A 24,399-nucleotide genomic window follows, 5' to 3' on the forward strand; every position below is an offset into this window, starting at 1 on the left:
GGGGTTTGGACAAGTCAGGGGCATCCCAGATGAGGAGGGGTGGAGGGGAAGTGGAGCAGGGAGAAAAAGATGGAAGGAAAGAGAGGCAGGAAGGGACACAGGCTCTGCCCCTTGAGGGGAGCTGGGTTCCCGGCACTGGGGCAGGTGGGCGTGGTTCTCAACGTGATAAAAGGCAGATGGGTGGATGGATGGATGGATGAACGGATGGATGGACGGACGGATGGGTGGACGGGTGGACGGGTGAGCGGATGGAGGCATGCATGCATCAGGCGACCAGGAAAGAGGCGGGGGTGGGGGTGGGATGGGGAGAGAAACTGCGAAGCATCTCACAAGGGAGAGAGATGGGTATCTACAAAAGATACAAAAGGCGGACAAGGGGACAGAAGCAACAAGACAGAGAGGAAAAAAGATTCAAAAACCGACCGGCGCCGAATGGGACGGAGGCAGGGAGAGAAAGAAGGAAGCAGAGAGGGGACGAAGCGGGGCAGGGACCGAGATGCGGGGAGATGCGGAGCGGAGGGGCTGACGGGGGGCGCCAGGCGACCACCGGGAGGGAGACGCGGGGGGGCGGCCGGGCGGTGGGGCGGCGAGCGCGCCCCCTGGCGGCGCGGCGGTCCTGACCCACGCGGCCACCCGCAGGTGTGGGAGGCGCTGCTGACCCTCGTCTTCTTCCCCGTGTGCGTGGTGTTCGCCTGGATGGCCGACAAGCGGCTGCTCTTCTACAAGTACGTGTACAAGCGCTACCGCACCGACCCGCGCAGCGGCATCATCATCGGCGCCGAGGGCGACCCCCCCAAGAGCATCGAGCTGGACGGCACGTTCGTGGGCGCCGAGGTGCCGGGCGAGGTGGGCGGCCTGGGCCCGAGCCCCGCCGAGGCCCGCGAGCTGGACGCCAGCCGCCGCGAGGTCATCCAGATCCTCAAGGACCTCAAGCAGAAGCACCCGGACAAGGACCTGGAGCAGCTGGTGGGCATCGCCAACTACTACGCGCTGCTGCACCAGCAGAAGAGCCGCGCCTTCTACCGCATCCAGGCCACGCGGCTGATGACGGGCGCGGGCAACGTGCTGCGGCGACACGCGGTGGACGCGTCGCGCAGGGCCTCCCCGGCCGAGGGCCCCGGCGAGGACGAGGACGACGGCGCCAGCCGCATCTTCTTCGAGCCCAGCCTCTACCACTGCCTGGAGAACTGTGGCTCCGTCCTGCTGTCCGTCACCTGCCAAGGCGGGGAGGGCAACAGCACCTTCTACGTGGACTACCGCACCGAGGACGGCTCCGCCAAGGCCGGCTCCGACTACGAGTACAGGTGGGTTGGCGGCTCTCAGGGCGGAGGTCCCGCCCCCCCGCCGCCGGCCTCCGCGATCGCCCGGCTCCGGGCTGCCTCCAGCACCCACCCATCCGCGGCTTTCATTCATGGTTCATTCATTCATTCCCGCTGAGAGCCTTCTTGGCATAGCACGCTCTTCTAGCGCTTGCCAGTTAGCTCGGCTGTCCCGGCTCCCCGGCATACCGGCTACCTGCGGGTTCTTGCGCTTGACGACACCTGCGTTCATGATTACAGCTCATTCTATGTGGTGTTACTGGATAGGACAAGTCCCCTACCACCACCACCTAACACACCGTGACTAAAGTAAAAATGTTTATTGAGCAGCTACGGTATACCTGGGGGTGTACCGTGGTGAACAAGACAGCTAAGGCCCCTATCCTCAAGTTGCAATAAAGCAATGAACTATTGAATAGATTAAGAATATGAAGGGGTTTTAAGTGCTAGGTGGGAAAATTAAATGGCATAAGAGGGAAGAGGCGGGACCCAAATTATCTCCAGGTTTTTGTGGCACCTTCAAGAAGCCCCCCCTTTGTACCCTCCTGTATCTCTCTGCCCCTCCCCCGTCCCTCTCCTCACCCCTCTTTGAGGAGATCTGTGATCTTCCCTCCTTCAGCAGTTCCTACTGAATACCTACTATGTGTCAGGTACAACCTTTAGACGCAGAACAGTTAGGGTGCCTGGGTGGCGCAGTGGGCTTAATCCTGGGACTCTTGATTTTGGCTCAGGTCATGATCTCCGGGTGGTGAGACAGAGAGCCCTGTCTGGCTGGGCACTGGGTGTGGAGGCCGCTTAAGATTCTCCCTCTCCCTCTGCCCTTCCCCACCTTAAAACAGCAACAACAAAACACAGAACAGTAAACAAGATAACTTCTCTATCCTCACATGACCCACAAAAGTCTTATCTGTTTGTAGTTCTTCTGTCCATACCATACTCTTTCAAGAATGATAGTTTTACAGTGTCATTTGTTGACCGATGTGCAGTCTGCCATAGTTCTCTATAATAATACCATTTATAATGGGTCTACTATGTGCCAGAAACAGATCTGGGCCTTGAAGACCAGCAGTGAATGAAATACGTCAAGCGTCTGCCCAAAAGCAGCTGACATTCTCGTGGGAAAGACGGGCCATCAGGGAGTAGACACTGAAGACAGAAAAATGTCAGCTGTGAAGAAATTAAGGCAGAGGACGGGAGAGAGTGTTGATGACTGAGCTTCTCCCCGGTTCCACCTGCCAAGTAGTCTGCCATACCTCCCTTTCATCCTCTTCCCTGGGTAAAGCTAAGGCGGACCTAATTGTAGATCTTCAGTTCTGCTCGCCCTCGTTCCTGTAACTCTTCTCTCGCTGGAGCCGAGCTTCTGGGTTTCACAAATCTTCAGCTCCGCCACTCTGCTCCAGCCTCCCCCTGCCTCTGCCGAGGCATTTCCAATCTTTCAATATTTTGGCAGCTTCAGGCATTTGTAGATCATTCCCTCCACCTTGGGTCAGTCCAAGGTCCTTTGGTCTGCCCATCCCCTTTCATTTCTCCCACCCTCCCACCTCTCTCCCCCTCCATTCTGCTTCCCCTGAGTGGGGCTCAGGATCTTTGTCCTGTCATCCTGTGACATGGGATCCCTTTGGTCACCCATGACCAAACGCCCCCTCTCCCTACCCTCCTCCATCTCCCAGCTTCCTTAGACTGAAGAAGAAGCATTCACCATACTGGGGCCTGCTGTCACTCAACCTCTTCACCCTTCCACTCCTACCCACCCCCCTAGTCTGCAGCTGCCCCCACCAAAGGTTTTGCAGGAGGAAGTGAGGATGGGTGTCACCTGCTGGGATCAGAGGCGCCTCTCTCTCCTGCAAATGACCTCAGTACTGAGATGTCTGAAGTGTAGGAGTAAATGCTGCTCAGTGGTGGAACCAAAGAGCTAGGCAAAGTTGACACCTTTCTCTTGTCCCTGCTCTCCTATCCCAGGTGACGGTCACAGGCCTGGCATCACTTATCAGTGCAGCTTAGGTCTAGGACTGGGAGGCAGGACAACTGGGTTCCAGTCCAAGTCCTGGAACCTGTTTCTTGAGCAAGTTCCTGCTTCAGTGTGGGCATTCAGGGATGTCATGTATGGTTATTAAGGTTGTGCACTGCCTAAGAGTACCACATCTAAGAAAGCTCTATTCACATAGTGGACATTGTAGATTTGTATGTCTGTTATGACAATGTCCTGATTCATGGAAATAAAGGGTCTTGAGGGAGGGAAGCCATTTTCTGATTTGCCCACAGAGATCATATGGATTAGGATCCATGGGCCTCAGTTTCTTCAAATTTAATATGATCTCCGAGCTACCAGAAGAGCACATCTGTTCCAAGATTCTGAGATTTAAGCACCTATAATCCTAACATGCTAGGGTCTAAAGTTTTAAGATTCCAGGATTCCCACATTTGGGTATTCTACTCCACACCTAACCAGTCTCCCATGTGCTGGTTCTCATATTTTCATCTTCTCAGAATTTGTGCGTCCAGTGTTGAAACACAAGTCTGTCTTCTATATTTCTATCATACCTGGTTTCTAAAATCCCCATGTTCTTTGTCTTTCTGACCTTTGATTTTGGAAAAAATTCACGCCCACAGAAGGGCTGCAGAAATGGTTTGGTGAACCCTCATATCACCTTCGCCCAGAGTCACCAACTGTTCATTTGCTGTCCTGTTTGCCTTCACTCACCCTCCCTAATATATACTAGTATTAATCATTGTGGAGCTAGATGGGAACGGCTTGAGACAGCATGACCACTCACCTGTAAATACTTGAGTGTGCCCCTGCTAAGATTTATGACAGCCACCCCCCCCAGTCACAATCTGACTGCCACACTCAGGAAATGTAATACTGAATCAATATTATTGCCCAGACTGCGGTGCCTGTTTGTATCCCCACCACACCCCACCCCGCCCCGCCTGTCGTCCCTGTAACATCTTGTGGCTGTGTTTTCCCTCCCTCCCTCTCTTCCAATCCGATCCAGACCCAAATGTTGCATTTCGTTGTCATGTCTCTTTAGAGTTCATCAGTCTGAATCCATCCCTCTGCTTCTCTAGGACTTTCGTGTCCCTGACACTTTTGAAGACAGGCTACTTAGTAGAACAACCCTCAATTTGGGTTGTCAGATATGTCCTCATGATTAGATTCAGGCGATGCACTTTTGGCCAGAATTCATGCAAGTGGTGCAATGTCCTCCTTGGTCCATTATACCAAGAGGCCCATGACTCCCCCCCGTCCCACTACCAGTGATGTCCCTTTAACCATTTGGTAAAGTTGGTGCTAAAATCCCCACCTAAGCTAACATCTCTAACATCCCATAACTGTAGGATTCTAAGATTCTAATCTTTTTTAAAAGATTTTATTTATTTATTTGAGAAAGAGAGAGAGAGCATGCAGTGGGAAGAACAGAGGGAGAGGGACAAGCAGACTCTGAGTGAGGACCCCAACGTAGGGCTCTGTCTTACAGCCCTGAGATCATGACCTGAGCTGAAACCAAGAGTGAGACACTTAACCCACTGAGCCACCCAGGTGCCCCTAAGATTCTAATCTGAATATGCAAATATCACTAGCTAACTTGTGCTGAGTGCTTTCCTTGTCTTATAACTCAATCCTTGTAACACCGCCCGCCATGAGGTAGACACTGTTATTAGTTCCACTTTACAGAAGAGGAGCCTGAAGTTCAGAGGGCCGCAGATCCTAACCGCCGAGATCACACAAGCCAAGAGAGCCTCGAGACCCTGCTCAGAGCAGGTGGGCTCACCGGGCTGGGTGACTCAGCTACCATGGACAGCGGCTCCAGGGAGGAAGGCTACAGCCACAGGGAGCTCCTTACCTGTCTCCTCCCAGTCTTATCATCTGATTCTACCTCTTTGCCAGAACCTTGGGGTCTCTGACCCGCCCCCCACGCACATACACACAGAGCTGAAGTTTTTTGGGAGAACTGGAGCCCAGGACCTGTTTCGTATCAAATTTATCACAGTAATGATAGAGAACACTCATGGATCATATAACACCTTTCAGAAATGGGGTCACTGGTGCATGCTGGGATGGATTGGGAGGAGAAATTGTAGATTTTCAAGGTGCATTTACATCCCAGAGTCACTTTGATGCCTACAACCCTGCCAGGAGCCCACTCATTCCCTGTCCCCCCAAAGTTTCACTCTGACTACTCTGCCATCATTATCTCATTTCTTCCCCTGCCCCATTATAGAGCATCTCACATATGTTCAGAGACTTACACAACTGATGCTCATTTAGGCCTAAGCCAGTTCATATCCTTCCCCTCCTCAGAGGCCCGCCATGCTTCCCACCCTACTTGGAATAAGCACCAGATTCCCAGCTGGGGCCCCTGACATCTGCCCTGTTTCCTCTGTGATGTCATCTGCCTCATCTCCTTCCCCCCACCCTTGCTCCCTCCACTGGAGCCACACTTGCATCCTCAAATACTCCAAGCTGTTCCTACCTCAGGACGTTAGCACTGGGATACTTTTCCCCAGATATCCTCCATATGGCTCCCTTCCTTACCTCCCTCAAGTCTCTGCTCAAACGTCACCCCTCAGAAAAGCTTTCTCTGACATTCTAACACAACATCTCACTCCCTACCCTTTTTCCTCTGTTTTCCTCTATTTTTCTCCATAACACCATCACTACTTGACATTTTATTATATGTTTGTTGTTTATCCATCTCTTTTTAAAAAATCTATTTCTTTGAGAGAGAGAGTGAGAAAGAGAGAGCATGAGAGGGCGAGTAGGAGAGCAAGAAGCAGGCTTCCCACTGAGCAGGGAGCCCATGTGAGGCTCTATCTGGGGACCCTGGGATCATGACTGAGCTGAAGGCAGACACTCAACTGACTGAGCCATCCAGGCGCCCCTCTGATCTGGTTTTGCTGCTGTTTCCCCAACACTAAGAATAGTGCCTAGCACACAACAGCTGTTCAGTAAATATTTGTTGAATGAATGGACCATAATTAAAATTATTAAATGTGTAATTGTCACCACGATATGGCTCTCCCACGGGCCTGTGAATGTGGTGAGCCCTGTGAAGACAGGGCCTCATCACCCTCTGTTCCCAGCACCACCCAGAACAGGGCACAGAGAAGATACTCAGGGAGTCTTTGTTGAATGAATGAATGAATGAATGACCCCAAGTTAAGGAGTGTGGGCGTTCTCTTGAGAGTACTCAGGAGGACTCAGAGGTTTTCATCAGAAGCGTGAATAAGGTCAGCTCTGGGCCCCACATCCCTGCTGCTCCCAAGTGTGGCCCCTGTATCCTTCATGGGAGAGTCCACATCTGTGGGAGCGACTTAGAAATGCAGTCTTGAAACCCAGAGCCGCTGAACCGACCTGCATTTTAGCAAGACCTCCCAGGGGATCTATATGCCCCTTAAAGTTGGAGAAGTGTGTTTATGGAACACTGCAGGCTCTCTCCACTCTGGGATTTTGCATGTGCTGTTCCCTCTGCCTGGAGCATTGCTGTCCACTAGAAACACCCCCAGGAAGCCGGCACTGATCTCATCTTCAACATTATTTAATGCTGGCGTTCCTAATCCTCATGGGTTCCATGATGGAGGGACCCACTCTGTCTTATCCCCCTTTGCTGCCCCTTCCCTCCCACCCTCGGAAGCCCACCCTGATTCATCCTCAGTATTTTTTTTTTCATCCTCGGTGTTATTTACGTAATGCCTGTCCATCCTCATACTCGGGAGTTTTCGGTGGTGCCTTTCCCTTCTCCAGGAAGCATGCCCTGAGTCCCCTCCTTCCCACAGAGGGGACCCACCTTCACCCCTTTCTTTCTCCCCCTCCCATCCCTCCCGCGGCAGTGAGGGCACGCTGGTGTTTAAGCCGGGCGAGACACAAAAGGAGCTGCGCATCGGCATCATCGACGACGACATCTTTGAGGAGGACGAACACTTCTTTGTGCGGCTGCTGAACCTGCGCGTGGGGGACGCGCAGGGCATGTTCGAGCCCGACGGCGGTGGGCGGCCCAAGGGACGGCTGGTGGCGCCACTGCTGGCCACCGTCACCATCCTGGACGACGACCACGCGGGCATCTTCTCCTTCCAGGACCGCCTGCTGCACGTGAGCGAGTGCATGGGCACCGTGGACGTGCGCGTCGTGCGCAGCTCGGGCGCGCGGGGAACCGTGCGCCTCCCGTACCGCACGGTGGACGGCACGGCGCGCGGCGGCGGCGTGCACTACGAGGACGCGTGCGGCGAGCTCGAGTTCGGCGACGACGAGACCATGTGAGCACGCGGGGACGGGGAGAGGATGGGACTCCGCGGGGAGATGGGGCGGGGCCGGAGACGTGGGCGCGGCCGGCCAGTGGGTGAGCCGCAAGAGTGGGCGGGGTCGCAGGACGAGGGCCGGGCCTCGGCGGAGTTGGGGGGCGTGTCTTGTGGCGGGCGGGGCCTGAGGGGAGGCGGGGCACCGCTCTGAGAGGGAGCGGGACAGGGGCGAGGGGGGAGGAGACAGGAGTGACGGGGCGGGGCTAAGAGGAAGAGACTGGGCGTGGGAAGGGCGGGGGAGAAAGAAGCTGGTTTGAGGAGAGGAAGGTGGACCGGGGGAAGTAGGGCCAGGTGAGGAGAGAGAGGAGAAGAAGGAGGACAGAGGCCTGGGGAGAGGAGTGTAGAGGATTTAATTGTGGATAGTGGGGATGGAATGCGGCCTGAGGAGAGGGGCCTCGTGGACAAGAGGGGAGGTTCCAATCGAGGTGGGGCGGCGCCTATGGAAATGCAGAAGCAGCTAGGCCTAAGCCGATGGATGGGGTCTGGGAAGGGACCCACGGAGTTGGACGAGGAAGGCGGAAGAAAGCGGGACCTAAGGGGAGAAGGTGGAGCTCGGGGCAGGACTAGGGAAAGGGTGGAGCTTGTGGGTAGGAAGACACTTGAACCTGGGGAAATGGCCCGACACTTAAGGGGAATGTGGGCTAGGCTTTGAGAAGAGACCGAGTAGGACTGTGGGGGCCTGGGAAGGTAAGTGCAGGGCCAGGGGAGACACAGAAGACACTGGATTTGCGGAAGGTGGCGTGGGGTCTGGGGTAGTGCGCTGGATACAGACACACCCAACACACACGCTGGCACATGCGGAATCACTAAGTCACAGACACGCTCACTAAAACACGGCGTCAGGGCTGGTCTCACGCCCAGACACCCGGCCACCCCCTTACACAGATGCCCGAGTCTCCCCACTGTGTGCCTGCAGCCTCACGTCCCCCGCTGCCTGCCTGGGAGGCAGACGGCGCCTCCCCCCTTTGCCTGAGCCCTCCCGCCCCCGCATGCCCGTCTGTCTCCCTCCTCCTGCCGCCCACGCTCCTCCCACCGAGCACAGCCCCCACCGCACTCCCTTCCCCCTCCACCTCCTTGCCTCTGTGCCCTGGCCTCCGCTGAGCTTCTCACTGCTCTCCCCGCCTCTCCATCCCTTCCTTCGCGTCTCGATCCTGGCAGTCTATCTCTAGGTCTCTCTTAATCTCTAGATCTAGGTCTTCAGTGTCTAGCTCTCTGACTCGGGTTATGTTTCAGTTACGGACTCTCCGTACCTTTCCATCTCTTCTGTTTCTGGCTTGAGCTGAGAACTTGGCTGAGGGCACCATCCCAGACCCTATCTATCACATTCAAGAGGCAGAGGCAATGGGGAAAGGTGTCTTTCTGCTCATTCTGGTCCTTCCTGTAGTCTAACCTGTTTCCCTCCTGCTGCTGCGACCCCACAGGCCCTCTCCTCCCCCACACGGCTTCCCCAGGCTGGGACGCCCTCTGCTGCCGCCCCCACCCACGCCCCCGCCCAAGCTTCCAGCTGTGGCTTCAGATGACAGAGAACAGGAGGCTAATTAGCGATTAGGGAAACACATCCTTCCTCTCACGGGCAGGCGCTAATTAGAGGTGCTTGGAAGCAGCCGGGCTGGAGGGGCGGCCCCAGGCAGGATCAACACCGAGGTGGAGGAGAGCCGCCCAAAGACGGGGTGGTGGGGAGAGAATGGGAGAGAGAGACAGAGACAGAGAAGATGAGAGATAGAGATGGAGAGACAGAGACAGAGTTAGAGAGAGGAAGACAGAAACTTTGATACAAAGGAAGAAGGAAACTGAAAAATTTGGGGAGAGAGGGTGCCAGGGAGATTGAAAGGCTACAATCCAGGAAGCCTGAAGGGAAGTGAGACGTGGGGAAGAAAGAGAGACCTTCCTGAGAGAAACTCAGTGGGACTCAGGGAAGGAGAGGTCCTCTTGATGCAACAGAGAGAAAAGAGTTTGGGTCAGAGAGAAGCACAAGAGACAGGATACAAAGAAGCCTGGTTCGAGATCAGTGGCTGCAGAGGGTGGGAGAGCGGGGTTTCCAGGAAACGGCAGGCAGGCATGAGGGTGACAGAGTGACAGACTGGGGAGAAAGGCTGCTTCCTTTGATCTCAGGAAGTCCTGCCTTTGTCAAGCTCGAGTCCCTCTTGCTGTCCCCTGCCATCTGGGTTTCTCCTCCCTGGGTCCCCTGAGGGCACGCCTGTCAGGGCGCCCGTTGGCACACGTGTCACGGCGTGTCAGTCACCGCATGTCAGCGGATCACGGCGTGTCTGCAAGAGTGTGAGCGTCGGAGGTGTGTGTGTGTATCACCCTGTCTGTCAGCTGTCTGCATGTCACAGTGTGTGAGGAGAACGTCTCCAGAGACCCTGCTTCTTGCCACGGCGTTCCAGCACCTTGGACAGTTCCCAGCCCGCTCCTGAGGTTGGGGGCGGCCATTTCTTTTCACCCACAGAAAATTTAAAATATCCTGAGACCAGGAGGGGATGAGGGTGGAGGTGGGCATACGTCCCCACATGACTGTCTTGTGTGCATCTGTCTCGTCATGGGTGTCGCTGTGTCCTGTGCCTCCGTTTGTTGAGATGGGTCCACTGAGAGACTGTATGATTGAGAGCCCCTTGCTTGAGTTGTGTTGACTTTGGCAATTCCATCCTATGGACGTGGAGAGACAGAGATGGGGAGAAAAGAACACAGATAAAGAAAGGCAGAGAGCTGGGGGAGAGCCTGAGACAGAGAGGGTCAGAGATGGAGAAAGAGAGAGACTGAAGGGAATAAAAATAAACAGACACCAAGAGGCAGAATGAGGGAGATATAAGGAAGGAGAGTCTACATGGTACCACAGCGGGGCTCTGCAGGTTGGCGAAGTCGCGAGGCTGTGGTGGGGGTGTTGTGCTAACAGGCATCTGGTCTGTGCGATTTTGCCACTGCATAGGGAATGGCTGCGGGGTGCGATGGTGTGTGGGTGTGGGCGGTGTGATTGGCTGAGCTTCCTCTGCCGGGTGACTGTGTGGGCTGGGTGTTTGTGTTTCTGGGTTCTGGGGCCGGGCCCTCGAGGTTCCTACAGCTGAAAGAGCTGTTAGTGGCAGGGCTGTGGGCCTTCTGGGTTTAGAGGGTCTTTGTGAGGGGAGGTGGTTTATGTGCCTGGAGGGCACAAATAACTTCTGGCTGTTTCTCCCTAGTCACCCCCTGGGTTACCATAGCAGTGGGGATGCTGAGAAAATCAGTTAGCACTCAGTTAACTCTCAGAAGTGGTCAGGACAGAGGGCAGGAAGCAGCGTGTCTCCTGAGCCAAAGGATTAGAGTTAACAAATGTTTCTGGAAGACACACTATGTGCCAGGCACTGTTCTAGGTATTAGAGATACAGAAAAGAATGTAAAGGAACAAGGGTCACTGCCCTGGTGGAACTTACATCTTAATGTGAAGAAGCAAATGGCAAACCATAAACAAACAAACAAAAAAACACATATTAGGTGGTTTGTTAGAAGGTGATACAGAACAAAGAGGACATAGAGCAGAGTAAGGGGGCCGGTGTGCTGGGGTCCGGGCAGGGCTGGATTTCAAAATTAAAGAAGGTGGTGGGAGGGAGCTTCAATGAGAAATTAATTTGAACAGAGATCCAGAGAAACTGAGAGAATGAGCCCAGGGAAGAGTGTTCTGGGTGGCCAGAACAGTCAGTGCAAAGGCCCTGAGGCACAAGCAGGCCTGGCGTATTCAAAGAACAGTGAGGAGGCCAATGTAGCTGGAGTGGGTGAGCAAGGGGGTGTGGGGCAGGGGGCCAGGAAGAGCCACATTGCATGGGGCCTTGTGGGCCACTGTAAGGACTTTGGTTTTTATTTTGGCTGAGAGAGGAGCCATGTGAACATTTTGAGCAGAGGAAGGACCTACTCTAACTTTGGTTTTACCAGGATCCTTCAGGTTGCTATTTAATAAACGTCAGCTTCCTTAGTTGTTTCCAGGCTTGTTTCTGTCAAGCAGGAATAATAGAGAGCCTTCCTGTGGGGGCAGTTGTGAGGATTAACTAAGATTAGGGACCCTGGGATGGAGGGCTGCTCAAAAAATGGGCCAGTGGGTGAGTTATCTGGGAACTTGGGGAGGGGGCTTATGCTGTGCTCCCCCCCCCAGGAAAACTCTTCAGGTAAAGATAGTCGATGATGAGGAATATGAGAAAAAGGATAATTTCTTCATCGAGCTGGGCCAGCCGCAGTGGCTTAAGCGAGGGATTTCAGGTGAGTGGTGATGGGTGGGCTGTGGGAGAGGTAAGGGGTTCAGGGTGGGAGGACCCTTGGAGGCTCCATTAGTGGGTACTCCTTCAGGCTCATGGATCTGAGCTTCCCAGGGAAGCAATCTCACCTTCTCTCTGTCCTCTCTCTCCCCCCAGCTCTGCTGCTCAATCAAGGTGAGTAGTTACCTCTGAGCTTTGACTGGAGGGGGGACACAGGAGGGAGGTCTCAGGGGAGGGTTCCAGTAGCTGGAGGCTACTTCTCCAGGTCGCATTTGAGGCAAGTTAGAAGTGAGATAAGGGCAGATTCAGGGCTGGGTGAGAGTTGGAACTGACCTCAGAGTTGGTAAGACCTTTTGAATTTGGAGTTACAATAGGGGGTTTGGAGGCCAAGATCATGGTTTTGTTTTGTTTTTGAGAGAGAGAGAGAGAGTATATGTTGGTAGGGAGGGTCAGAGGGAAAGGGTGAGAGAGAATCTTGGGCAGGCTCCATGCCCAGTGCAGAGCTCAGTGTGGGGCTTGATCTCATGACCCTGAGATCATGACCTGAGCTGAAATCAAGAGTCAGACACTCAACCGACTGAGCCACCAGGTGCCCCAAGATTGTGTTTTGTTTGTAGTTAAGGTTGGGAGAATGGAAAGGCAGGATCCCATCTGGGTTTATGGTGGGGTCAGATTAGAATTGGAGTCAGATTTAGGTCAAAGCCAAAGTGGGGGTTTAAGGTGACTTTGGGGGACTTACAGTTCACACTGGGCCCAGAGTCAGAGATTGGGGTGGGGGTGGAAGCAGTGGGTTGAAGATAAGGGACAGAGCAGTTTTGGAGCTGAGATCAGAATTAGGGTTTGGGGTTAGGACTCAGGTCAGACTAAAGATCATTTTAGGGTAAGTAGTAGGAACTTCATCCCAGCAGCTTAACACAGTAAAAGTCATTGCTGGCAGAGCTTTCTGAGAGTGTTCCTGGTGGAGGTGACTTTCCACTGAGAATTAGGGTTAAGTTGGTACTGGGCTTGGACCAAAGGACCAACATGCTTTGGGGAGATGAGCTGTGGCTGGGTCTGGGTCCAAGATCTGTACCAAAATTGGGAATCCCTTCTTTCCTCACCACCTCAGACACACTCAAGGATGTTTTTCAGAGCTTGGGTGGTGATGATAATGATGACAGTGGTGATTTTAACAAAGGAAATACCCTTTGGGATTATTTATTGTGTAGCAGGCACTGTGTTAAGCACCGCACATGAATAAACTTCTTTAACCATCACAAGCACCCATGAGGTAGCTACTGCCTTTGTTCCTGTTTTATGGTTATGAACACTGAGGCACAGAGAGTCCAAGGCATTGCCCAAGGTCGCACAGCTTCTTCCATATGAAGCTCAGAGCCCACCAGCTGAACTTCATGGACCAACTGGGTCTTAGGCTGGGGAAGATGGTGGTCAGATGGGACACTGGGGCAGGCTGGGGGCGTACCACCAGGGAGGCTTCCCAGAAGACAGCAGACAGAGTTTTCTTTCTCAGTGGGAACAGGTAGCAAGGGCATCATGGGCCCAGTGAGGTGGGCCTCCCTGGAGTCTAACTCCCATCCTTCATGCTGCAGGAGATGGAGACAGGAAGTTGACAGCTGAGGAAGAAGAGGCTCGGAGGATAGCGGAGATGGGCAAGCCAGTTCTTGGGGAAAACTGCCGTCTGGAGGTCATCATTGAGGAGTCATATGACTTTAAGGTGACTTTCTGGGGCCCCAGCTTCCTCGAGTCATTTCCTTGGGGAGGGTCCAGGAGGAATCAACTATTGGGTTGGGGTGGCCCAACCCAAGGGAGGGGTGGCCAGGGGTCCAAGACCATCCTCCCATCCTTCTGCTAGCACCATGGACAGCAACACTCCCTTTCCCCTTCTTGCTATGAACCGGGCTGTGGGGGGTTGGGGACCCCTGAACATGGGCTGTGAGCCTCAACCCCAGTGTTCCGCAGGAAGCCTCGGGGTGCCCTGAGGTGGCCATGGGCAATGATCTCTTCCCCATCCTTTCATCCTCAGAACACAGTGGATAAACTCATCAAAAAAACCAACTTGGCTTTGGTGATTGGGACCCATTCCTGGAGGGAACAGTTTTTAGAGGCCGTTACGGTGAGCGCAGGTAAGTGGGGAGGGAGGAAAAAGGAGAGGGAGAGAGGGATGAAGAGACAGGGGAACGGGGAGAGAAACAGAAAGAGGGATGAGAAGGACAACACGATAGAGAAGAGAAAAAACAATAAAGAAAGAGATAGGGAAAGACAGAGGAAAAGATGAGGAATGGATACAAACAGGAGAGACGGACACACAAAGAGATGCACAGAGAACCACGGAGAAAGACAGAGACGTGGAGAGAGCATGAGAGATATAGAGCGAAGTGCCAAACTGCAGAAGGCCAGAGACAGAGAGACTGAGAGACATGCAGAGAAAGACCTCAGGAGGGGTGGAGGGGGAGAGCTTCAGGCAGGAGCCGTCTGGCAGGGCTTTCTCATCAGACAGCCCCAGGGTGGGACCAGGTTACAAGTCTTGGCCTCCCGGGACAGGCTGGATTCCTCTGTTGCCATGGAGATGGTCACCAGGGCGCCCAGCTCTCTCCCACCTGCCCTGGTTTCCCTCCTTAGGTCTCGGGCGGGCCCACACTGCCCCCCTGTGGCCAGAGACACCATGACACTTGGATTCACAGACAATCCTGAAGACCCACACTGGCCCTTTGTGATACCGGGGAAACTGAGGTCCAGAGGCAGAGGAGGGACTGGCCTGAAGTCCCACAAGGAACTCAGAAAGAGCTGAGGTGAAGCTCAAGGCTTCTGTCCCTTATACAACCTCAGATTTCCTTCAGGGAGGCCTAACTGGTAGGAATTGAAAATACACCAGGAATTGTGGTTGTTCAGTGGGATCAAAAGAAACCAGGCTTCGGGGATGGAAAAGTAACAGGTAGCAGAGCTGCAGACACCAGCTCAGAGGCCTAATGGAATCGAAGTGGTGTCTTTCTCTGAAGCCACGTTCTTTCAGTATCTGTTTCAGAGGGATCTTCCGGACTCAGCCCTGTGTAGGACAGTGCTGGGGACAAAGAGATAACCATGACAGTTTGGGCCTTGTTCTCACAGAGTGGGCAGGGCTGGGACAGGGGATCCGATGTGGCTGTGGGAGCTCAGATAGGGTGCTGACCCAGCCTGAAGGTCAGGGAGGGCTCCCTGCAGGAGGAGGCTTCTGAGCTGAGTCTTCAAATTGGAATAGGAGTTAGCCAGGAGGAGGGAAGAGACAGGGAGGTGTTCTAGGCAGAGGGAAACCGAGAGTCTGGAAGTCAGCCAGGTCATGGCACAGTTTGCGGGGGAAAGGGGGGTGACTAGTTTCAGGCACAAAGAAGCAGCAAGGGATGAGGCTAGCGGTGGGCAGAGTCCGGACTGCGCAGGTCCTCACGGGCCACAGTAGGGAGCTTGGGTGTCATTTCAGTGCATGGGGGCCCACAGAGCATTTTCAGTGGGGGAGGCTCCAGGAGTCTGTGGAAGGAAGGAGAGGCTGGGGTGGGGCGTGACAATGTGGTGAGGAACTGAACCTCCCATCCAAGGAAGCTGGAAGTCGCAGCCTTCCCTCTGGGCTCAGTGAAGAGGAGAAGGCGTGAGATTGTGGTCACGGAGAGCCAACGTGAATCACCCAGTGGGTCTGTAGAAAGCAACAGATGAGATCGGAGGAAAGAGTGGGGGGAAGGGAAAACCAGACCAGTAATAAGTAATCAAACTGATGGTGACAGTGATGACGGGGACCGTGGAGTGCCAGGCAGCTGGGAAGTCCATTTCCTGTATGACCTTATTTAACCGATGTTTCCCAAGTATCTGGCTTGGTGTTTGATCATTTTACACTTTGTTCAACAAATGCCTTTCGATCCTTGAGGCTCTGTGGAGAAGGGCGGTTCTCACCTCCTTGAAGGATGAATCGTGTTCCGTCTGGCACATAGAGGTGCTTCTGTCTTACATCCTTTCTGTCCCTGCCTGAACTGTAAGCTCTTTGCAGGGCAGCCTTGGTTTGCAGCATCTGTGACTCTCCCTAGGCACTAGAAGGGGCTACCAACATTAACCATCACACTGGAGGTGGGCCAGGTTGCACACAGAGTTCTTTCTGGGGCCCTCCTCCGGAGGCTCAGAGAGGTTAGAACCCTGATTCAAGATCACACAGCAGCTTCAGGGTTTGACACCAGAGAGGTATCCCCAGAGCCACAGACATAACCACGAGGCCCCCTCCATGAGAAAGGCTGAAGAAGATGGGAAAGACCAGAGAAGTAAGCAGAACCTGCACATTCTTGGATGCCAAGCGCAGGAGTGTGGGCCTGGGTATAAGGGCAGTAGGAAACCAAGGCAGGATATGAAGCAGGGCAGGAAAATCCCCCAAGAGATGTAATGACAGCAGCCCCTTCCCTCCCAAAAGTGTGTTCTCCCCACTCTGACTTTGGCCATTTCTCACTGTAGCCAATTAGAAATGCATTCAGCTGCAAACACCAGAAAACTCAACCACGGTGGCTTGTGCATGCTAGAGTTTCTTTTTCTCACAGAACAAAGAAATCTGGAGGAGGCGATAAAGAGTTGGCAGCTCAGTAACATCCTTAAATGCCCAGGCTCCTTCTTTATTTTTCTCTCCCACTTTCAGCGGTTTGCCCTCATGGTTGCAAGATGGCTGCCACACCTCCAGGTGTCAAGTTCACATTCCAGGCAGGCAGAAAGCGGAAGCAGGGAAGCAAGGAGGGTTACACTGTTCTTTATCGGCATCCTTCCATCTGTAGTGCTTGGCCATTCGAGTTGCTCACTACTGCTCATTCATGGTTTTATGCTTCTCAGTTTAGAGCAAAGTAGACAAAACATAGCATCTGTGCTTCCCTGTTACAAATCAAAAGCAGGTGAAATTCCATCACAGTGCGTGACACACACAACTGTAACAGTGAGTGAGGCATCCTGGACGAGGTTCAGCCAAACAGATCCGTAACACGGTGCCCATGTCAGGAAAGCTGGAGCCTTCCAGAAACCCTCTGTTTAGGTCTCATTGCCAGACTGGGTCATATGGCCCCTGCTGCAAGGGATGGTGGGAAAGCAAGTATTCAGCTGAGGACAGGCCTGCCACTAGCTGCAAGGAGTTCCGGGAAAGTGAGTATTTTATCTGAGGACCCAGCTGTTGCTAGTCCGAGCGGATTCTGGGAACATGAATCATGTTAGCTGGGTGTCTGGCGTGCTCTAGCTGCAAAGGATTCTGGGACAGCAAGTACCATTAGTTGAGTATGCGGCTATGGTTAAATGCAGTGAATCAGAGGAAGTCATTATTTGTAGCTACAGAAATGCCTGTCTGTAAATGGCAGCTGAAAAGCCTTCTGAGAAAAAGACTCTTTTTTAGCTAGGGATGTGGCCACGTCTAGCAGCAAGGGATCCTAGCAAACCTCATATTTTTATTCTGGCGCACAGCCTCTAGCTTCAAGGGATTCTGGAAAAGTGAGTGTTTTTTTTCTGGGCCCGTGTATTCTAGCTGCAAGGGATTCTGTGAAAGCAGTTAGTTTCGTGGAATTCACTGCCTGGAAATTGCCCCAAATGGGAGGGGTCTGCAGGTGAGAAAGAAGGAGGCGTGGGTGTGTGCCCCAGCTGGGTCGTGTGCCCACAGGGGACGAGGAGGAGGAGGAGGACGGGTCCCGGGAGGAACGGCTGCCTTCCTGCTTTGACTACGTCATGCACTTCCTGACGGTGTTCTGGAAGGTGCTATTTGCCTGTGTGCCTCCCACTGAGTACTGCCACGGCTGGGCCTGCTTCGGCGTCTGCATCCTGGTCATTGGCCTGCTCACTGCGCTCATCGGGGACCTGGCCTCCCACTTTGGCTGCACCGTTGGCCTCAAGGACTCTGTCAACGCTGTAGTCTTCGTGGCCCTGGGCACCTCCATCCCCGGTAACCCCCTGGGAAACTGCATGTCCGGGGAGAGTCTCAGAGACATCAGACAGTAGAACCTAAAAGAAAGGTTCTGCAGATATCAGGGGGTGGGATGGAACCCATCACACGGAACCCATATGGTGAGCCCCACAGAGATATGATGGTGGGTTCCATAGAAAGGAGGGGGTGGGGCATTGTAGGGAAAGGTAGGAGAGGGGTCCCACAGAAATAAGGTGGGGACTTCATAGGTACCACTCAGTGGGTACCACAGAAACAAAATGTTAATTACCTTCCCCTGGAGAAACCACGTGGAAGATTCCATCCAACCATATTGGTGGGCATGACAGGAACGAGGCCAATGAGTCTCAAAGCTTTAACTAAGATGAGAGGGCAGAGTCCCAGCCAGACGTTGGAGGCAGGGGTGCCATGGAAATAAGACAGTGGAGCCTCAAAGACTTTAGTGTGTGTCCCTGGAAACACAATGGCAATGAGCCCCTCTTCCCAAATAAACCTGAGGGAGGGTCTCTTAGAAACCAGGTGGCCCAGACAGAAATTCTTACAAGAGTGGGAAGACCAGATGTGGGGAGCCGGACTCCTTTATTTTTTTGCCCACGTGGGTATGTTCGCTCGTCAGGTGGTGGCGCTGTAGGCCTAGAAGCAGGTGGCGGGTCCCGCCGACTACAGTGAATGGTTCTCCCGATGCCCGCATTCCCCCGGGGTCGGGGTGGGAGGGTTGACAGCGACAGCGTCGCGTGTGGATGGAACCTGACACTTATTTTGTCCAGCCTGGTGGCAGTGGGTTGATTGGGCCAACAGAAAGTAGGCAGTGGATTCATGCGATGCAGAGAGTGGTTCCTATGGAAAGCAGCGAATCCCATCGAAAGTACGCACGCAGCAGGCCCCATAGAATGCAGAGAGGGGGGGTCCCCTCCACCCAAATCAGACACTGAGTCCATAGAAAGCAGGCAGCGGATGGCATGGAATGTAGGTAGCGGATACCACTGAATGCAGACAAGCCCCCTCTAAAGCAGGCAGCGAGTTCCTTAGAAAGCAGGCAGCTGCCTCTGCGGAGAGCAAGCGTAGGGAAGGTCTCCTGGGTGGGGGTGTCAAGGTCTCAGGGGCCGAGCTGCAGCCGTGGGAGGCGGGTAGGGCCCACAGCGCGATCTGGCTCCTCGGAGCACAGGGATGGCATCGGGTCTTAGGGAAAGCAGGCGGCGGGGACCGGCCAAGCCCCACTGACTGCTGTGTCTCTGCCCCCCGCAGACACGTTCGCCAGCAAGGTGGCGGCGCTGCAGGATCAGTGCGCGGACGCGTCCATCGGCAACGTGACCGGCTCCAACGCCGTGAACGTGTTCCTGGGCCTGGGGGTGGCCTGGTCGGTGGCCGCTGTGTACTGGGCGGTGCAGGGCCGCCCGTTCGAGGTGCGCACTGGCACGCTGGCCTTCTCCGTCACGCTCTTCACCGTCTTCGCCTTCGTGGGCATCGCCGTGCTGCTGTACCGCCGCCGGCCGCACATCGGGGGCGAGCTGGGCGGCCCGCGCGGCCCCAAGCTCGCCACCACCGCGCTCTTCCTGGGCCTCTGGTTCCTCTACATCCTTTTTGCCAGCCTCGAGGCTTACTGCCACATCCGGGGCTTCTAGGGTATCCCCCGCCCCGCCCTAGAGACTCGGCTGCCCCTGCTCCAGACCCGCGTCTCCTTCGCGCTCCAGAGACTCAGCCTCCTCTCCTGGGACTCAGCCTCCCTTCCTCCTGGGAACTGATATCCCCTTCCTCTGTCCCCACTAACACCCTCCTTCTCCCTTCCCCTTCAGGAGTCACCGGAGGGACCCGCAACTGCAACCCATCCCTGTTAGTCACTGTTCACACCCCTGGGCACAGTGCCAACTCGAGGCCTGGCCCCAGAGAACCACTTCCTACCCAATGACCTTCTGGAGAATCTACCATCGGTCTCCCTAGACACCGAGGCTTTCCCTATCCCTTACGACCCCCGTCCCCTAGTGAACCCCCCCATCACTACCACCCTGTGCCCTAGGGCCTCGGAACCCAGCCCCCCCAGGGGGACCTTTGAAGGAGGCTGATACATCCCAGGATGTCCCCGATCTCGGCCCTTCTCCCCAACCCTCAGGGAGCTCTGTTCAGCCCCTCGGGGATGGGGCGGAGGAACAGGTAGGTGCGTGCATAAGGGGGCCACACCTTCCCTGATTTCTCCACTCAGGCCCTTGGGAGGACACTAATTCTCGAGGCTTGGAGAAGGGAGGGGAGAAGTTTGGGGTTTCAGAGCTGGAGGAGGCACATTTGAACCTGCAACTTCTCACATTCCAGCGCCCCCACTTGCCTCCACTACCTCTGAGAGCCCAGCCACACCTTGGAAGGAGGGGAGGGGGCCTGTGTGTATATATAGTGTGTTTGGGGGAGGGGGGACGAGGGAGGGTGCATGTCTTGGGGAAAGGGGGTGACAGACTTTCCTTTTGTGAGGGCAGCAGACTCCCCCAGCCATGAGAATTGACTTTGGGGAAGAGGCCAGGAATCAAAGGGAGTCCAGCCATCTCCCCTGACAATCTAGAAGGCTCATTTTGCCCTCAGTGCCAGCCAATCCAGGCAGGACCCTCGAAGAGGAGACCGAGGGTCCCAGAGGACCAATGCTACAAGCCAGCAAATGCTGCCACATCTCTGCCTGATGGGGAGCAGGGGTGGGTGGGAGGGTGGGACTGGGGCCAGGGGGTCTGGGTGGGCATTTTTAACTTTGGAGGCCACCCGTCTGTAGGTAGGCCATCTGTATTTTCTTATTATTGTTTCCTGCCCAAAGGACACACTTGGGGAGTGCGATGTGCTGCCCACTGCTTGGGACCCTGAGGATCACCCTGCAACTCCCATAACACCCTGCTTCCCACAGGTTTTTAGCGTTCTGTCGTCCTGTTGCGCATCACCCCAACATCCCAGACCTGTTACCCACTCCCTTTTCTCTACTCCTAGCTCATCAGCACCAGTCGCTGTCTCTTCTCTGTGATTTCTGTAAAAGTTGCCATAAAAATTTGAAATTCTGCCTGAAAAACAGCCTTCCCGTGAGAAGTTGGGATTCTAGAGGAGGGAGCTAATGAGGTCTCTGGCTGAGACTTGGGCAACTGTGGAACAGACCAGGTACTCTGGGTTTTTCCATGTCCCGCATTCTCTGAAAGGACACCCACATGCACCAGCCATACTGAAAGTCCACACTTGCTTCCCGTATCCACACCCCCCTTCACCGCCCAGTTTTCCCTAGCCACGCCCCGACGCCGCGCCCGGGATCTTTTAGCCACGCCCCCGCTGGACACCCGGTACTCCCTAGCCACGCCCCCACGCCTCACTCGGGAGCTTTCCTAGCCACGCCCCCATCCCACCAGCCACAAACTATTCCTCTTCACTGGCCATCCTGGGAGCATAAAAGAAGACCCAGATTTGTCTGATCAGAGGAGCTGGGGTTGATGGGAGTTTCCTGAATAAAGCAAGTGACTTTTCTCAGAATCCTGAAATAGGAGAAGGGGCGTGGGTGTGCGTGTGTGCGCACGTGTGGAAAAGGGCACAGCCTATGTAAAGGTGTACAGACTTGTGAGTTACTGGCTTTTTCATACTCCTGCCAGTGGTTAGCATGAATGGGGAATGGGTGTATGGGGGCGGGGAGTGGAGGGATCTCAGGAGACCTTATCGCCACTCTAAGGAGCTTGGAATTTATCCCAAAAGCAAAGGGGAGCTTTGGAAAGGTGTTAAAGAGGGGGCAGGCAGTTGATGTCTGATTTACATTTTTCAACTTTCCTCCTGGAGTAGGGAGATGGAGGTGTGAGGGGACGGTTTAGAAGATAATGGATCAGGCTGGATGAGGGGGTTCAGGGGGAGCCTGCAGGCAGGGCCCTGGCAGGAAAGTTGTGGGCGCAAATGAAGTAGCCAGGGGAAGTTTAAGGAAAAGCTATTAAGGGATTAAGGGGCGGGCAAGGTCAAGGGAAACAAGCCTGGGGGAAGGCGCAATACCCGGGGACCAGCAATAGAGGGAGCAGTAACCACCCCGGGCTTGAAGGTGGTAGTACCTGAAGCTGTTGAGCCTTGAAGCTGTAGGTTTAGTGAAGGCCAGGAGTAGGCACCCACGTCCCACACTGAAGAGAGAAGGGGTCTGGAGAGTGAACACCACCTGGCTCTCCTCCCACCCACCAGGCTCCTGCTGGCGCCTCCCATTGGTTGAACTCAACCGGAAGCCAGGGGTTAATATTTGGTGCATATAGATCAGCCTCCCCCGGGGGAGATGGGTGGAGGGTGGAGACAGGGAGGGAGTCAGTGTGGAGACTATCTTGCAGAAGCAGCGAGGTCTCTCCGGGGTTTGGGGAATGAAGGTGGGGATAACTAGGGGCGCCAGGTTTGGAGAACATGCCGGATTCAGGTGAGTACATGCTAAGGGTGATGCCTCGGGGACATCCAGAGAGACATGCCTGGAGGGGGGACATCCAGGGGACATCTGGGACAGAGATTTGGGGATCTGCTGGCAATGCCTTATCACCAAGCCACGGAGGGGGTGGGGCACAAGGAACATGGGATACCTGCAGATGGAGAAGAACATGCCAGAAAGGTAGGTGGGAAACCAGGAGACTAAGACACCTGAAGCCCAGATAAGAGTTTCCAGAATGAGGGTGCGGTTGACAGGGCTGAAAGGTGGAGGAAGGTGAGCAGCAGGAACGGACAAGAGCAATTTGGAGAAGGATGTGGGGGAGGGGTCAGGCTGGTCTAGAGAGAGGAGGGAGCGGAAGGCCGCCAAATGGAGGGAAAACATGCAGTCCCCTCCTAGGGTCACCCCCCTTCTACAGGTGTGGAAACAGGCTCAGAGAGGGGAAGCAACTCACCCAAAGTCTCATAGCTTGGAAGGCGGGGATGGAAGAGGATGAGGGCCAGAGCACCAGATGGGACAAGGACACCTCTGTCTTAGCAGGTTGATCAAAGACAGTGGGGTAGAGGCAAGGAAATGGGTGAGCCTGGGCTGGGGGCGGTGAGTAAGATCTCAGCTTTCCAGAGAGCATATCCAGAGCTTGGGACGTGGATGAGACAAGGTCCGTCCCATCCCAAAGTCACTATTCTTCCCCCATGCTAGGAGTTCCAAGAGAGTCAGCGGGGGAGTGATTTCAGTTACTTGTCATGGTAGGAAGCAATAGCACAATGATTTCCTTTCTTCGTGCCTCAGTTCCCTCATCTGGAAAATGGGGACAGGAACAATAATGATGGGGACTAGTGGTGCAGGGTTCTACTGAATTATATATATATATCTTAGGATAACACCAAGCACATAGAGCGCAACAGATGGAAAGGTTATACTTTCTAGATATTTCCAGCTTGCCCACTTTTATAATTTATATTCTCTCTCTCTCCACCTCCTCTCTCTCCCCTCCCCAATGGCACGCACCAGGATGGCCATCCTAGAACAGCCCCAGAAGGGCAGAGAAATGCAGACTCCATATACACCTGCTTTGCCACCTGAGACTTGGTTCCTAAAAACCCAAACCCCAGGGAGACAAAATGGGGACTATCCCTTCCTCTCCCTCTAGCCCCCAGATTCTTCAATCTCGTATATCCAGTACATGCCTGCTCTGTGCCTGGCCCTCTGCTGGGGCTACTGCGGGGACCACAATATCCCTGGGACATGCTCTCGCCCAGCTCGCAGGGCAGTGGGGGACATATGCCAAACAGGGTGCAAGAGGGGGCGGTCAGGTTGGGACCTGTGAGTGGAAGGACTCTAGCAGGACACAGGTGGGAGGGAACTGGGAGACTGGGGACGCTCTAAGCCAGCAGGGTGTAGTGAAATGGACAAAGGTAGATGCAGGCCTCTGGGGCTGGCAGAGCTGAGAGCTAGTAACGCCCCAAGCCTGAGGGACAAGGTGTGGGGACAGTGACTTCCAGAAGCTGGAAAGGATGGCCACATGGAGAGGGGCTACCCCTACAAGAGCTGTGACTCGGGTAGGGGCATACGAGTGGACCCACACCCATGGGGCGGGGCCGGGCAGGGGGGAGGTGCGAGGGGGAGTGCCCTGACCTCACTCCAGGGCTCTAGGAGTCCATAGGACAGAACCCTTGGATGCACTCCATGAAGCCACATGGTGGTAGGCTGAATAACAGCCCCCCCCAGCAGGTCGTCTTGTTAACCCTCGGAACCTGCGGATAGGTTCCTTTCCGCAGCCAGAGGGACGTCACCAATGTGATCAAGGCCGACATCTTAGGAGGTGAACATGACACTGGCTTATCTGCGTGGGCCCTAAGTGCAACCACAAGGGTCTTCCGAAAGGGGGAGGGGGTGGCCAACAGCAGGACCTGTGACAGGGGAGCAGAGGTTGGAGTTCCTGGGGAAGGGCTCAGTCACTTCTGGAAACTGAAGAAGACAAGGGACCAGCTTCTCCCCTAGAGCCTCCAGAATGAGCGTCCATCACCTTGATATTGGACCTCTGGTCTCCAGAACTGTAAGGAGAAGCAGTGTGTGTCATTCGAGCCCCCGAGCTGTAGGTAATGGGTTATAAGAGCAACAGGAAATGAGTACAGAGGCTTGCCGAAGCCTCCTAATGCCAACTCCCATCTCTCGCTGGACCTCAGTAACGTGAGCACACAGTGGAAACTTCTCGTATTTCTGGCTCCTAAATGCACTCCCTATGCGCGGGGACATTTCCAG

The 24,399-nt window shown here is 54.6% G+C and overlaps 1 protein-coding gene across 1 annotated transcript in view; it reads left to right on the forward strand.

Annotated features, from left to right (window-relative positions):
• The window catches only part of SLC8A2 (solute carrier family 8 member A2), a 28,359-nt gene extending 8,858 nt beyond the window's left edge, over window positions 1–19,501 (forward strand). The window contains exons 3-10 of the mRNA XM_004767473.3: window positions 640–1,304; window positions 7,152–7,574; window positions 11,734–11,837; window positions 11,990–12,007; window positions 13,423–13,547; window positions 13,857–13,956; window positions 17,469–17,747; window positions 18,993–19,501. Of these exons, the coding sequence (XP_004767530.2) occupies window positions 640–1,304; window positions 7,152–7,574; window positions 11,734–11,837; window positions 11,990–12,007; window positions 13,423–13,547; window positions 13,857–13,956; window positions 17,469–17,747; window positions 18,993–19,369 (2,091 nt within the window). The 3' untranslated portion in view covers window positions 19,370–19,501. The remainder of the gene's footprint in view (window positions 1–639; window positions 1,305–7,151; window positions 7,575–11,733; window positions 11,838–11,989; window positions 12,008–13,422; window positions 13,548–13,856; window positions 13,957–17,468; window positions 17,748–18,992) is intronic.
• Window positions 19,502–24,399: the final 4,898 nt, after the last annotated feature.

This window comes from Mustela putorius, unplaced genomic scaffold (assembly GCF_011764305.1).
Source record: "Mustela putorius furo isolate JIRA1106 unplaced genomic scaffold, ASM1176430v1.1 tig00000196_pilon_pilon_pilon, whole genome shotgun sequence".
Lineage (NCBI taxonomy): Eukaryota > Metazoa > Chordata > Mammalia > Carnivora > Mustelidae > Mustela > Mustela putorius.